General features: G+C 41.4%; 1 protein-coding gene across 4 annotated transcripts in view; it reads left to right on the top strand.

Annotated features, from left to right (window-relative positions):
- Nucleotides 1–14,716, top strand: part of LOC131575634 (sodium channel protein type 5 subunit alpha-like) — a 210,234-nt gene that overhangs the window by 88,175 nt on the left and 107,343 nt on the right. For all 4 annotated transcript variants that reach the window (XM_058831335.1, XM_058831337.1, XM_058831338.1 and 1 more), the window contains exons 9-11: nt 2,624–2,765; nt 4,428–4,625; nt 8,384–8,557. In XM_058831335.1, the coding sequence (XP_058687318.1) occupies nt 2,624–2,765; nt 4,428–4,625; nt 8,384–8,557 (514 nt within the window). The remainder of the gene's footprint in view (nt 1–2,623; nt 2,766–4,427; nt 4,626–8,383; nt 8,558–14,716) is intronic.

The following is a 14,716-nucleotide window of genomic DNA, read 5'->3' on the forward strand; positions in this document are numbered from 1 at the left end:
ATTAATGGCAAAATTTCCATGTTGCCTAAGTTTTTAGGCAACTTATTCTAGAAGCAGCCCAATTTCCAAATGACTGCCCTGCCTAGGCTGAAGTCCACCATTAAAGTAACCACCAGCAAAATTTCTCTCAGCTACACTGGGTAGTTCTAGCCATTTGTAATAATGTTAAAATAATAATAAATAAATAAAATAAATAAATAAAAATGAGACCAGAGCAATGGAGTCACTCAGGATTTCTCTTTAGTGAGAGATTAAGGAAAGGATTCTGCACCTCTGGGCACGATCACGAAGTTTCCAACCAAGCCCAGTGTGTGAGAGCAGTCATTTCCTCATGGCAGAATAATCAGCCTTACAGAAATGTTCGTGTCCTGTATAGACATGATGTCTTAGAGCCAGAAAAGGGAATTTCCTTCTCAGGAGCCTGGAGAATCCATTTCTCAGAGCTCCTGAGCAGCTGAGTGGCACATCACGGGCGATGAAGGCTCTTTGTAGCAGCAGATCAGAGGCAGAAATCTCACGTCTCTACAGCATAGTGACAGCAGATGCTGCCTTTAGGAGAGAGGAGATTTAGTGAAAAAGTCTGCCTCACAAAAGGACATGCAATGTGCATCTGCATATTTTAGGGGAAAAATAATATGAGATTTCTGCATTTTGTTATCTTCTAACTCAGTAATGTTACTGTCTTTTTTATTGAAATGTGGCTCTAATTAGGGAAAAAATAGGTAGTCAAAGTAGGAAAGATCTAGAAGGAGGCGTTTCTAGACTGGCAGGGTAAAAATTGGGAGTGACTCTTTTTCTTTCTTTGTGAGATGTAATTGTTATTATCTGAATTCTCAACTGATATAAGCTAACTTGGCTCTACCTAAGGTGACAGAATCATTTATTATACCCCCACTTGTGTGTAACATTTAATTCACTAAACATCAGCTGCTCATTTTTTATTGCTTTTTCTGAAAACTACTGTAAACAAGGACCTGCATACATTTTGCAATGCTTCATCACTCCTTTTATCAGCGTTCAAAACAGACTTACTTTAAAATTTGTGATTCACTGCTGATATTAAATTAAGATTTTAAAAGTGCTGTTGAATGTCTAACGGTGGTGGCAGACACCATAGATTTGTATAAAAGCATATTCTCATTTTGACATGTAATACAGGTTGCTATCCTGTGCTGTAATTTATTTTACATTTATATAAAAAATATAGTTTTTAGAGAAAAAGAGCACCAGTTTTCACACTGAAAACACACTGCTTTCTCAGGGGTCAAATTTTATTTTTTCTGGCATTTTAAAAATTTGTTTGCTTTATTTCTATTTCTGTTTCGCATTTCAATTTCTGGCAATATTCTGCTTTGGTAAAAAAACAAAAAAAAATAGCAGTGGTTGAGAAACTCTAGGATTTTTTTCTGGGAGAAAATGAATCTTAAAGCTATACAACCTACGTGACTGGTGACATGCCCAAAATCCCACATGTTCCAGCCATGCCTGCTTGTGGCAGCTGGAATTTGCAGGGAATTGCACCAGGTTCATCTCTGTCTGAAGGATTAGGAGAATAGGGAGAGCTGCTGTAACTGCACATTCTGCTGGGACCTGCTTCTCCAGATATTACATGGATGTCACCTAAAAAATTCCCAAATACCATAAATCCCCAGGGCACTTGATCTCATATTCTCCTCCTAGGATACATACAGAAGAAAACCTTTGCATATTTCTACGTCTTCAGTTTCCAATGGGTCATTCCTTCTTTTTGGAGAGTGGTTTCTGATGTTCAAGAGCCGTGGGGGTTTTTGACTAATCTGTTCTGAGAGGATGGCACCTCGACCTGGGATCTCTTCTACCTTGTGTTTCACTTGATGATGCAGTTCAGTGCTTACACAGTACCACTGAGAGCGTTTTTTATCTCTTCTGGCATATGGGGCTAGAAAATTACTTGTAAAGAGCCTCAAAGGTTAATGAGAGCCAGTGAAATTCATGCTATCTGCATGCCATTTAATACACTAATCTACAAGACACACAAGGAAAGCTTTTTCCTGGCAGAAATAGAAAAAATGTCATGACCCCAGACTGTGGCAGAGAGTGGAACAAAGGGCTGGGTTTCTTAGATTAAAGATTTAATCCTGGTGGAGGGTGAGTGATGTCAGGCAAAGGAAGCAATCAGGAAGGTGCTATGGTAGCACAGGCTGGTGGTGTCCAGCCAGTGTCAGACTGCGTAACCAAAAGAGCACGTTCACCATCACAGCGTTACCTGCAGCTGTAACAGAAGACACCAGGTTTTTGATTCTTAATTAAGAATAAGTGCCAAGAGAAATTATAATTAAGCACCTAATTCCAGTCTATTCGAAAGCCTATTCAAAATATGTGAAATGCTAGATGATAATTTGCCATTGCAGCTCGTGCTATGGTTATTATTTCCTTGCTTATCTTTTCAAAGAAAAAACAAGATTTCAAAGACCTTTGATATTATAGCATAGCTTGTTTCCTGTAGTTTTACACAGTGAAGGAATTTGCTGTGGATCACCTGTGCTCTTAACCAAGAGCATTGTATGTGTTTCCCTGGAAATCAGTTTCTCCCTGTTGGAGCCATCTAAGATGCATCTCACAGATGGTATTTGGTGTTTTGCAGCACGTGCCCTGAGGGATATATATGTCTGAAGGCTGGGGAAAACCCTGACCATGGTTACACAAGCTTTGATACTTTTGGTTGGGCTTTTCTCTCCTTGTTTCGTCTTATGACTCAAGATTACTGGGAACGTCTTTACCAACAGGTATGAGATTATTTTATTGCTGTTAAAAAATATAAATAAAGATACCATCTTCTTACAGTGGCATATCCAACAGTTAAAGACAAGAAAGAATTTCTGTTTTTTTGGTGAACTGTGCTTTGTGTGTGTTCTAGAGAAGGATAATCAGATGTTCTGGAGAAGGACAATCAGTTCTAATAATAAATTTATTTTCTTTAGAGTGATGATGTCAGAAGACATTAGGCTGGGTGTTTGGGGAAATTGAGAAAAAGTGGTACTGAGAGAAAGACACTAATTCACCCGAGTCTAAATGAAGTTCACCACTTGAGGAAGCTCACCACATCACCACTTGGTGATTTTTTGGTGGATGTTGTAACACAAGTTAAACTTTTGAGTGCAGCACAAGAAAAGGCCAGAGATGCACCTTTGTTCCTGACATATCTGGTTTTGCAAGGCATGGTGATGAACACAAATTCAGAAAATGACAAGACTACGTGATACATTTCAGTTCCCCCTGCTGCAAGCTCTTTGTCACGGACACCTGACAGACAGAGGCACAAATAGAGCCAGACTCAACTCAGTCACATGCAAGGTGGTCTCTGAGTAAATGCTCAGCATGCATTTCCTGAAATGTGTGCAAACCCCAAAGAACTACATCTGCAAGTTTTGTACTGAATTACATTCTCTGTCCATGAAGCCACGGACGATTTGCTGCTGCATCTCAAACCTGCCAAAACTGGAATGTGATCATGTGGAAATCAGAGGATAATGCTGACAGAACTGCTCTGAAGATACTGAGGTACTATCTTCGCTGAAGATTTGGGGGATTTCAGCTTCATATATAGCCAGTTACACAATTTCACTTCAGGAAAATGTAAAACAATGAGACTGAAGATTCTTTAAACAGCTGTATTCACTTGCTTGACACAGAGCTATGTGTACAACTCTGGAAGACAGAAACTGTCACAGCAAATAAGGATGAACATCACTCCATTTTATTATTTGACCTTATACTATCACACAGTGTTTTCTGTCAGTACAATATCAACTCACTAAGCATGGGACATATCTGTTACATATCTGTTACACATAAGATGTCCCCCTAAATTCCAGTTATGCCAATAAATCTGATGAAGAGCCAGGGGATACATCCAAAAGAGCCCAAGCTTTGGTTCTTCTGCTCCTGACACGGATGTCTCAATGATATTTGGTTGAGTTGCACCCTTAAACATGCATTTTTCTCCCTGAAAAAGGACATGGATTGTAGATATCTGAAAGGATCCAACATGAATCCCACCTGGATAGTTTCTACGCACTAGACAAAACCAGACTGAACTGTGGGGGAAGTTTTGCTGCAATTGACTCTTAACATCTATTCTAAAGGAAAACCAGCAGAGATTTGGTAAAAGAGGAAAGCGTTGAAAGCATTATTATTTTAGAAATTAATTCACTGCAAGGCACAAAACTTTTGATTAAGGTATGAAAATGTATTGGTGAGGAGATTATTTCCTTGTATGTGGTTGTCATTTCTCATCAAAGGCTTTCTGTTTGAACTATTAACAAAGGCTGGATTCAATTATATTACAAATCTAATTTTAAAAGGAACTCCTTATTTTCTTTCTTTTTTTTTTTTTTTTTCTTTTTTGAAAACATTGTAAAGCAGTGTCCATTTTACTTTACTTACAGACTCTCAGATCTGCTGGGAAGATCTACATGCTTTTTTTCATGCTGGTCATCTTTCTGGGCTCGTTTTACCTGGTCAATCTGATTCTGGCTGTTGTGGCTATGGCATATGAGGAGCAGAACCAAGCCACTATTGCTGAAACAGAGGAGAAAGAAAGAAAATTTCGGGAAGCCATGGAGATGTTGAAGAAAGAGCAAGAGGTCAGTGAACTATGTGACATGATTAGCCTTGGGTGACTTGAGCAAATGTTACCTTGTGATTTACGTCCCCTTTATTTTACATTTGTGTGATAACCAAAGTAAGAGTTTTCTTGAAGGCAGTTTAATGTTTGTTGTACTGGACAAAGTTATTGCAATTTTTCTTGTTTTGTTTTGTTGTTGTTTTTTTTTTTTTTTTTTATGAAAGAAAAGTTATAGTTCTCCCGGTAAGAAGTGGGGCCATTTGGACTTTACTTATGCAGAGCTGTACTGGTTTAACCGTGCCATGTATGCCAGCAGAGAAAATTAATGTAGTTTGGCATGTGAGATGTTTTAATGTCAGCAAACCACCTCTGCATCTGAGCACAACCCAGCTGTTTTGGCATCTCAGCCAGAGCCCCAGCTGAACCTCCTTCCACCACCCTTTTAGCACACATTAATTTTCTCACTGTCTTGCTCAGCCTGCCGTAAATATCCAATTGTTTGATAAAGGTATAGATTAACCTCTTTGAAGCACATATGGCTTTATTCCTGGAAAAGTAAACAGACAGACCTTGGTGCTAAGACCTGAAAATTATGCAAAAGGTATGGATTCAATGTTATGTCATAAATTAAAAAAAACAGGGAAGCCAAATGGTGGATGTAGCCTTATAGCCTTAATAACAGTATTTAATTTGCTTGTGGTTTGTGTGGGGTAGAAAGCTTTTATTAAACAGCAGAAAAGAACATTTTAGGTGCTGTGAACAAGAAGACTGTAAGAAAATTAGTCTGAAATAACACGTAGCACTGTAGTTCAGAGAAATAAATCCTTGAAACACAATATAAACTAATATACATAATTTTCGTTTGGGTACATATGGCTTCAGGGCCTAATCCAAAGCCCATTTAAATCCTTGGAAAGAAAATAGAAAATGCAATTCACTCTTGACAAAGTGCTAGTAGTGGCTTATGAATCATTTAAGTCCTTTTAAAGATCCTCTTTGATAGTTTAAGTAATAGGTAAATGCAATTTAGTCCATATACAGCCACTTTGAACAGAGTAACTCTGCCGTAACCTAAGGGAACAAACTGAGCTCTAACTCATACCTATTTTATACAAATTTTCATATGTATTGACTCCAGCTGAGCTCTTCCTAATAACAGTCAACTTCAGTAGCCCCAACTATAATTAAAGATATTTAAGAATTCCATTTTGAAGGCTTTGATTTCAATTAAGCCCGGTGTACAGAACAAAAGGGACATTAAGCCTGGAAAGCATAATGTGTCAAAAAATAAAGTTTCCCCTGAAAATCTGAATTTTTCCCCATTTGTTTATATGCTTTATAGTAGTCTTTTCTTCAGCCAGCCATTTCTCATCTTCCCTGTGCCCTGTTCAGTGCAAAGGGTGGACAGTACATGACTCGAGAGCAGCTCTTTGCTTTCTCATCATTCGTTCTGTTGCCTTAGGCCAGCTTGAGCAGACTCCCCAGCTCAGGCAGTCAGAGCCTGCTTGGAAGAGGAAGTGACTAATATCCTCCAAGGTTTTTCAGGGCCTCTTGCCACTGCTCAGACTCCATGTGCTTCAAAAATGCTCCTTTGCATTTGCAATACTCCTGGAGTATTAACCTAGTTTTAAGGGAAGGAAATTCAGGAGTGGAGTGATTTGGGTGCGTGGTGTTCACTAATGAAGTTCAGTAATTCTGCAAATCAACTCCTGGCACCTCAAAGCAGACATTTGGAAGAGGAGGCTCAGGAAAGGGAATTGTGTGGCTGCACCATGGAGCTTTCAGATGTCCTGCTGAGATATCTCTCCCCAGTCAGTGCTACTCAGTTTTAATCTGGTTCTCCAAACCTTGATCAAGATCTTGGTTTTGTCTTTCTCATTGTACCACTAAGTTCTTGCCTCAAGAGCTCTCTTTTGTGTAATCCTCACATCAGGGCTCGTGTGAACTGAGTTTTCCTCCCATCCTTCAGCCACCACATGCCCTTGCCAGGTATGCCTGGTCCCACACACCTTTCCTGCCCCTGGAGTTGTTGCAGTGGGTTATGGCCCACAGTGCCTGAGCAACAGGACATGTTCCAGCCACAGGAACCCAAACAGAAAGGGCAGACAGGCAGGACATGGGGACATCCTTGAGCTCAGGCTGGATGGAACACTGAGTAACCTGGCAAGGGGGTTGGATGAGCTCTAAGCTCCCTTCCAACACAAGCTGTACTGTGATTCTATGGCCCTCCATGCCTTGAGGAACAATTCAGTCCAAATCCTTTTTCAATATCTGAGAGAGGTATTGAGCGCAGAAACAACTCGAGCAATAGGTAAGAAAATGCTGAGAAACAAAAAATTAACTTATTTTGCAGTATGAGTACAGCATGCTGAGTAGCAACCTACAATATTTTCTACAAGAAAATATGACAACAATCAAAAAGGAAAACCAAAACAGTTCAGGCCAGCTTTTATAATGTGCAGTATAAAGGGAGCAGAAATATAATTGATAGGCCTGCTTGGGGACTATCAGTCAATTTATATAATTGGTCTAACACATTCCTAAATCTGAGCTTAACTCCAAAAGACTTGCCGAATCTTTATGAAGAGAAAGCATTTCAGCATAGCAATTAAATCAATTGACTCAAAAAAACCCAAACCAAACCAACCAAAACAGCCTAGACCAGTGTCTGAGCCCTCCTCCTCCCTGCTCTAAGTAAGCAGCTTGCTTATGAAAGATATTTCCCACAGGAATTAAGTTTTGTTGTGCTCTCAGCGTAATAGAGCTACTGCTACTCCTTGAAATACATGATTGATTCTTTACACGGCTGTTAAGTGCCTTCACTTTCCTTGGACTGATGCCTGTGGGAGGAAGGGAGTATTTTGCAGTGGAGAGATGATTGCCTGTTTGATTCTAGTGGCTTACAGACAATAGCACTGAGGATTCATCTGTTTCTCCTGTTCTGGGGAACCAGGAGAGGATTTTTCAAACTCTCGAGATGTTTCAGCTGGGGGCTCTGCATTGGGCTGGTCTCCAGGCCACTGATGTGGTCACCACCTTGTGCCCAGAGTCCCCTCACTCCTCCTGCCTGTGCTGGGAACGGGGCCCCAGCTCTCCCAGCTCCTACAGATCCTTCCTCCTGGCTGCTCATCTGCTCCCAGAGCTGTGGCTTTGAGCACTCAGGCTTTGGAACTGGGCTTCTGCAGGGCTCCCAGCAGCTGGTGTGTTATCAGCCTGCTCCTGCAGCGATCCCAGCAGATAGCCAGCACAGCATGGAAGCACACAGCACAGCAAAGGCCACCTTATCTCCAGTTAAGCCCGTGGTTCTTTCTTTGCATCTCTGATCGCAGCTGCCTGCGCTGCTGCTCGGGATAAGGGTTTACAGAAATGTGCCAGCTGAGCTGCCTGCTGTTCCTAGCATCCCTCTGTGGCAGGAGAGGGAAAATCCCAGCAGCCAGATGGGCTGCCCTCCTGTCCAGCCCTTCAAGGGGATGAAATCCAGGGGGACTTTAATCTGAGGTTCCCCATCTTGAGATTTTTCCTTGCCTGGCACCAGAAGTGTTATCCCAGAAATGCGCACACAGGCTGTTCCTTCATGATGTGTCAAATGGTCCACATAAAAAACATCCTTTTATGCAGCCATTCCTAAGTTTTATGATTACTTATCTCCTGAAATTTTTAATATCTCTCCTATACAACCTTAAAATTTAAAATGAAAAGTGATTTCTGATCAGTAAGTAGTTTTTACTGAAATCCTGAAATAATAATATTTATACTTTCTACAATCTTCTGATTTAGGCACTTGCCACTAAAGGAATTGATTCAATGTCACTCAGCTCATTGGAAATGTCACCTAAAAGTGCAAAAGAAAGAAGAAATAAGAGAAAGAAAAAGAAATCTTTAGGGGCAGATGAGTATGGGGAAGACCAAAGGAATCCCAAGTGTGACTACGATGATGGTCAAAGGAGGATGGTAAGCCATGGTCTGAAATATCACTTGTTTCACACTGTACTTTCCTGGACAGGCCAGGCTCTGAACAAGGCAATTAAAACCAAAACTTTCAGAAGAAACAGTTATTAAATATCATAACAGATACTAACACAGCAGATACAGCATACGGTCTGTGCTAGAACAGTGGAAGGATACATATTACCACTTTATTTTTTAAATGAATTTTAAATGCTCATTAAACATTTTTGCAAACCTGTTTTTTTCAATTTTTTTTCCTTTTTATTTTTTCCTTTCTTCAAGATTACCCTTGGTCTGGTTTATTTTCTTCCATTCATATGATTATATCTATCCTATCCCTACTAGAGATAAGAATAAAATCTTAGTGGAAACCTACAAAGCTTAAAAATAAAAAAGAGGAGGAGAAGAGGAGGACACTTGTCTCTGAGAGCTTTTTAAATATTATACAAAGACATTATTAACATTTTTATATTCTTTTGCTAGTTGCCTCCAAGTCAAAACTTTGTGGCACTTGTTTCTACTTTCTATTGCAGGGAAGAAAAACAGAATGACAGTGTTATTAAATAAGGTTTTATGTAAATGTTCCTGACATGCATGAATATGAATCTGCCCATGCTATGTGTATCAAGGGATCATAAATAGCTCCAGAGAATTTGTCTTTGTTTAACTGAGGGCAAAGTTTAAATCAGTTTGTTTTGTTGATTTGAATAGCCATGTAATGGGCTAAGTCCTTTTCTATTTTATTGTCAGTGAATTTAGGGATACTTGGCAGCCATAAAAAGCTCATAGAAAACATGTAAGTGGTGTAAGTAAATGTGACCAATTAGTGACTCCCCAGCTCACAAAATTTACCCAGAGCTGGATTTCTGTAGATGACATGCATTTTTTAATCCAACAGTTTCTGTTGTTGTCTCATTGGTCGAGAGGGTCGCATAACAAATTGCACCTTTTCTAAACCCAGAATTGCTCTTTAGCTTCATTGTGGATGGGTTTCAGGACACCACGTGCCAGAAGCACTGTGGATTGCAGCTGTGCATTTCCAGTTTATTTCTCAGATTAATATTCCTTGTTTTCACTTTTTGCCCCTGGATGTCATATGCATGAGAAGCATGAGAGACACATTTCCAAGCTGATAGTAAATCTTCTCTGCAAGGCTGTGTCTGGCATGGTTGGAGGGAATAAGGCTGAGTCATCATTCAGATGCTATCTGAGCAGCTGGAAGTGTGTTGCCATCAGAAATCAGTCTCAATGACTGTGCCATGGAAACCCAGGCATGGATTTTTGACCAGCTGAAATTTGGTAGCAATCCAAATGGGTTGTTTTTAGTCAGAAAGAGCCTGAGTTTTGTACTACTCCGTGTACCAGTGTCACCAAATAGCATCATTGCATAACTCGGTGGTGTAAGCTACAGCACAGAATGAAATCAGGCTCCATTTGATTTGTCTGGTTTGTGGGTGCTGTGGCAATCTGACCTCTCTTCATAGATACTTGTCTCATGGGAAAGTTCTGAAACAGCTGGAAATTCTGTACAGGCATAAATTCAAAAATACATTCAGCCTAAATGCTCTTATTCCAGTCATTTCCTCTTTAGAGAGAAGAGAAAGGGATAGACTTGAATTCCTTACACGTTTTCTGAAGATCCTTTCTACTCTGCCGGATTTTAGGTGTGTTTAGTCCTTGGCTACATCTTGCTGATGCTCTGGCAGAGTTGCAGTCTCACTAACTGACGTCAGAGTGGATCGTCAAGGCTGATATTTGAGTGAGGGAGACTGCTGTGTACTGAGGTTACCTAGCCCTTAAGCAGCCATGTGCACTGAGATAATCATTTTACAAACTAATAAACCATATCCCTCTTCTTGCTCTTGGTTTGTTTTTGTTTTTTTTCTTTTTCTTTTATCACCTTCTTCCGTCGTATTCTGCTTCTTCTTCTTCTTCTTCTTCCCTCTTCTTCTCATTTTCCCTGCAGTTCATTTCCTGCCCTATTTCTTTATCTATTCTTCTCCCACTGCACTGTTCCTTCCCTAGCTGTCATGAAGATGTGTGATAATGCAGTAGATTGGAGCTGGATCCCCTTCCCTGCTCCTGTCTTCCGCTCCTTGTGCTGCCTTCCCAGGTCCTCTGGCACTTGTCCCATGGGGGGGAGTAGAAGCAAAGGAAGTATCACATGTGAGCTGAGTGCCACCTTGACCCTTCCCATTTCAGTACATCTTTAATTGTCAAGTGTTAGACAAATACCCAAAGGCTAGGAATGACTGTCCAACCTCTTAACTTTGCGGAGTCTGAATACCTGTAATTAAGTCTCCCTTTCTCTGAAGCGCTTGGTTTAAAATGGAACTTACTGCTCTCCCCCAGGACTTCCTCGTTCCTGAAAACGTGTTGCAAAATGTTGTTTCTCTTTCCCCTTTTTCCTTTCTGGGGGTTTCCAGACTCTCCTTGGCATTAGTTATGGTCCCAGTGCAAACTTGGTGAAGCGCAGAACCAGCCACGGAAGCGTTTTCAGTTTCCGACTCCGTGGCAGAGACACTTGCTCCGAGACAGATTTTGCCGATGATGAGATCAGCATCGCTGGGGAAAATGAAAGCCACCGGGGCTCTCTCTTAATTCCAAGATCTGGGAGGCGTCCAAGCGTGCAAAGTCAAGTGAGCCATAGTTCTCACCCTACTACTCCCAACTACACCCAGACGGGCAAAAGGAACAGCTCAGTGGATTGCAATGGTGTGGTTTCCCTGATAGGAGGAGGCACCGGGGCACTCAACCCAGACCCTACTTCTCCTGCAGGGTTACTGCTCCCCCCAGTTATTATGGAAAAGCCTGGGACAGGCGACCTGGTGAGTACTTTATAACTTTTGTATGTGATTCGCGCTCTCGTTTCCTTCTAAATGTTGTTGGAGATTGCTGTAATTTATTTACACCATATGGAGTCTACAGTGAGGAACCCAGACTCACCGTTCCAGGCAGGATGGGAAGACAATGAGTTAATTCACAGAGAAATGTGTGTCTAGTGCCTCATCAGGGAGGCACATTCATGCCTTCTGGTGAGACTTTCTCTTCAAAGCTGTCAGAAAGCAAATACCTAAATCTTGAGTTTGACACAGACTTTCTTTTCTTGAAGGGACGTTTTAAAACTTGATTTCTTTTGACTTTTGAATAGCTGACATTGTCTGGTGGATAGAAAATGATGGTTTTTAAATTATTCAGTGAGTCTTTCCATCTTGAAGCTGTGTTTTCTCTTGCTGTTTGGTCTCTGTTTGCATCTGACCTCTGGTCTTCTCTTGGGCTACTTGAGGAGGGCTGTTCCTTCAGTCCAAAGGTAGTTCCCAGAAGGGTTTAGCATCCAGTTCAAATAATACCCAGGAAATACAAGCAGATCAACAGATTTCAACCCTTTTGCAGATTGCCAGCATCTTTGTTGCAGAGCAACACCATGAGATGATGTTTTAGGAAATAGCTGCTACACAGGCAGAGCACTCTGCACAGGTTACTAGTTTGAGATAGCTGGAATTTGCCTTTTTCTGTGTAGATAACCTGCATTGAATATCATCACTCTCAACAGTCTTTAAAATTATGGAGGTCACCATTACAATCAGTGTGGGCAGGATTTATTTCATTTTAGGGATCAAAAATGGATCAGAATAATCTCTCTCCTTAGAAGTGCCTCCTTCTGTTCACTTTAACCACAGGTCTTAGGTTATGTGAGATAAAGCCCACTCAGAGTAACAAGGTGCCAAAACCAGGTTACACTGGAAGGGGAAAAAAAGCAAATGTGATTATAACATGTATTAGCCAAGGTATCTCCTAAAGGGAAAGGTGAGTGAGATGGATCCCAGCCGTGGTGTCAGATTATCAGCAAATAGAGAAGGAGTTTTTTTCTCTAGAGCCAAGCAGCTTCATTCCTTTCAGGGTTTGGACTGAATTTTTTTCCTCACCAATCTGGGCATTCCCTGTAGTTCTGCAAATAGACTCTCACACCACCCATGAGAGAAGGGGCAGTGCTACATGTGGGAAACTGGTTGGTGTGAGAATTATCTGTTTTGTTGACAGTTTTGAGACTGTTGCTCCTTTTTCAGATGTTCACATCTTCCTTCATTTAGGACTTTGGTAATCCCACTTTCACTCTCTGTGGACAAGGATGACCAGCCCTGAGACAGTTCCTTAAACAACTGAGCAACAGAAATGCTGTTTGTAGATAGGGAAGATTTACTGGATTTAGCTTTGTGAAAAACAAACCAAAAAAATGTGTGTGTTAAAGGAGCTGGGGAAGAAAATTTGTGCATCTGTTTAAAAAAAAATTCTGAAACAAAGTCATAAGACCTCAGTAGGTGAGTAGAGGATGTCTGCTTTTTCTCTGTGAGGAGAGCAGCTCTGCAGGCTGCTGAGGCTGTCCCAGCTGTCAGAAAAAGCTTAGCAAAGCACAAGAGCACTCAACCTTTCACAGAAAATATCGGTATTTTACAGGATTGGGTCCTGAGGTGACAGGGAGTCTCTGAGCTCTGCTGGCATTTATTTTCATTTGTCAGTTTCCTGCCTTTTGAAAAAATGGATGTTGAAAATTGAATGGCCGGGGTGGGTGAGCTCACTTGGCGGTTCCCTGGCCATCTAGGAAATAACACCCAGGCACTATAGTAACAGATGCTCATCCAGTGATGCAATGTGAAGGATGTTGTGTCTTCTGCAAAACAGGTTTGGTACCTAATCTATCCAGAAAATGTGAGCTGGATTTAAAAGCTAATTGGCAAGGGGCCCATTGCTGTACAGATGTATTCGCGACAGGAGTCATAAGCACCGGGCACAAACGTGCAGCCTCAGCTGTGGCTCAGGCAGAAGGAAATAGCAAATCTGACCCCTCAGTGTGCTTGGAGATAAATCAGCATGTTTCTTGGTTTTGCATTTGATGATTTTCACCTTTTTCATGTTAGAATTTGTAGGTGAATATTTTCTTTGTTAGCAGCTCTGGTTTCTTTTTACAATCTCTTGAAATGATTGGAGAAGGTAGAAGAAAGATGTTGCAGTTGCCTCATTAACCTCACTGACCCTGCTGCTGTTATTTATTTTGAACAAGTGTGAGCCCATGGTGGAAAAGGACCCATTTGGGCTATCTGTTTTATCTTTCATGAGCAAGAAATGAAGGACCAGTCCATGAAAATGCATCACTCTAACATGGCTGAAGCCCTGACTTGCAGCTTCCTGAGATGTAACTGGCTTTGCTCATGCAAATGGAACACCTGGGTAGATGGAGCTGTAAAAAAACACAATTTACATCATAAGATTTTTGAAGATGCACTGTTTTAGGTCACTCTGTAATGCTGAGTAGTATCAGATGAACATAACACAGACCCATCAGACTGCCACTAAGGGGGGAAATCACTGAATTCTAATTGGGGGAAAGTTTGGAGGAGCACTTCTGATTTAAAAGACAGAGCAAACCTGAAACAAGATCTGACCATCTCTAGTTTTGCATTTTCAAACTGTAGCCCTTCAGTCACAAACAGTGACTTATCCCATAGTTGCAAATTATTCCAAAGTGGGTCCTACTCAGTTTTCTCCAGGAAAGCAGCCACTATCCACTTTTGAGCATTTTAGCCTCATCAGCTTTAGCAGTATCCACCCTGAACAGTTTACCCCAGGCAAAGCGGTTGGGTTGGGACCACAATGAAAACTTCCACACCTTTGTGTCATTGCAACTGCTACCCCCTGTCCCAGCCAAGGGACATTTGCCCATGGGAATGGCTGCAGGTGGCAGCTGAGCTGACATGAAAACATCTGTGCAGTTCAGCTGCCCTCTCCCAAGAGAGAAGAGGCTGCAGCAGGTTATCCCACTGTTCAGGCTGGTGACTCAGGGGAGTGACATCCTGGCACTTTGCTGCAGAAAAACATGTAAGATAAAAAAGCCAATTTCAAATGCTCTTCAGATGGCCTTGGCTGCTTGGCACGAATGGATGAGTGGGTTTCCAAGAAAAATCAAGTGTGTTTGCCCTGTGCATCTCCTCTCTCTAATTCCTAAATACAGCTGAGGAAAAAGGGAGGATTTTAGGTTATCTCAATGGATGGTGCTAGAGCCTATCAGTCTCATCAGCTGGGGCAATCTTGATGGCCATCAGCTTTGCTGACCATGGTCAGCATGGTCCATGCTGAGCAGCACCTGCCAGCCAACTCATCTGCATC

Source organism: Poecile atricapillus, chromosome 2, assembly GCF_030490865.1.
Source record: "Poecile atricapillus isolate bPoeAtr1 chromosome 2, bPoeAtr1.hap1, whole genome shotgun sequence".
In the NCBI taxonomy this organism is placed as follows: domain Eukaryota; kingdom Metazoa; phylum Chordata; class Aves; order Passeriformes; family Paridae; genus Poecile; species Poecile atricapillus.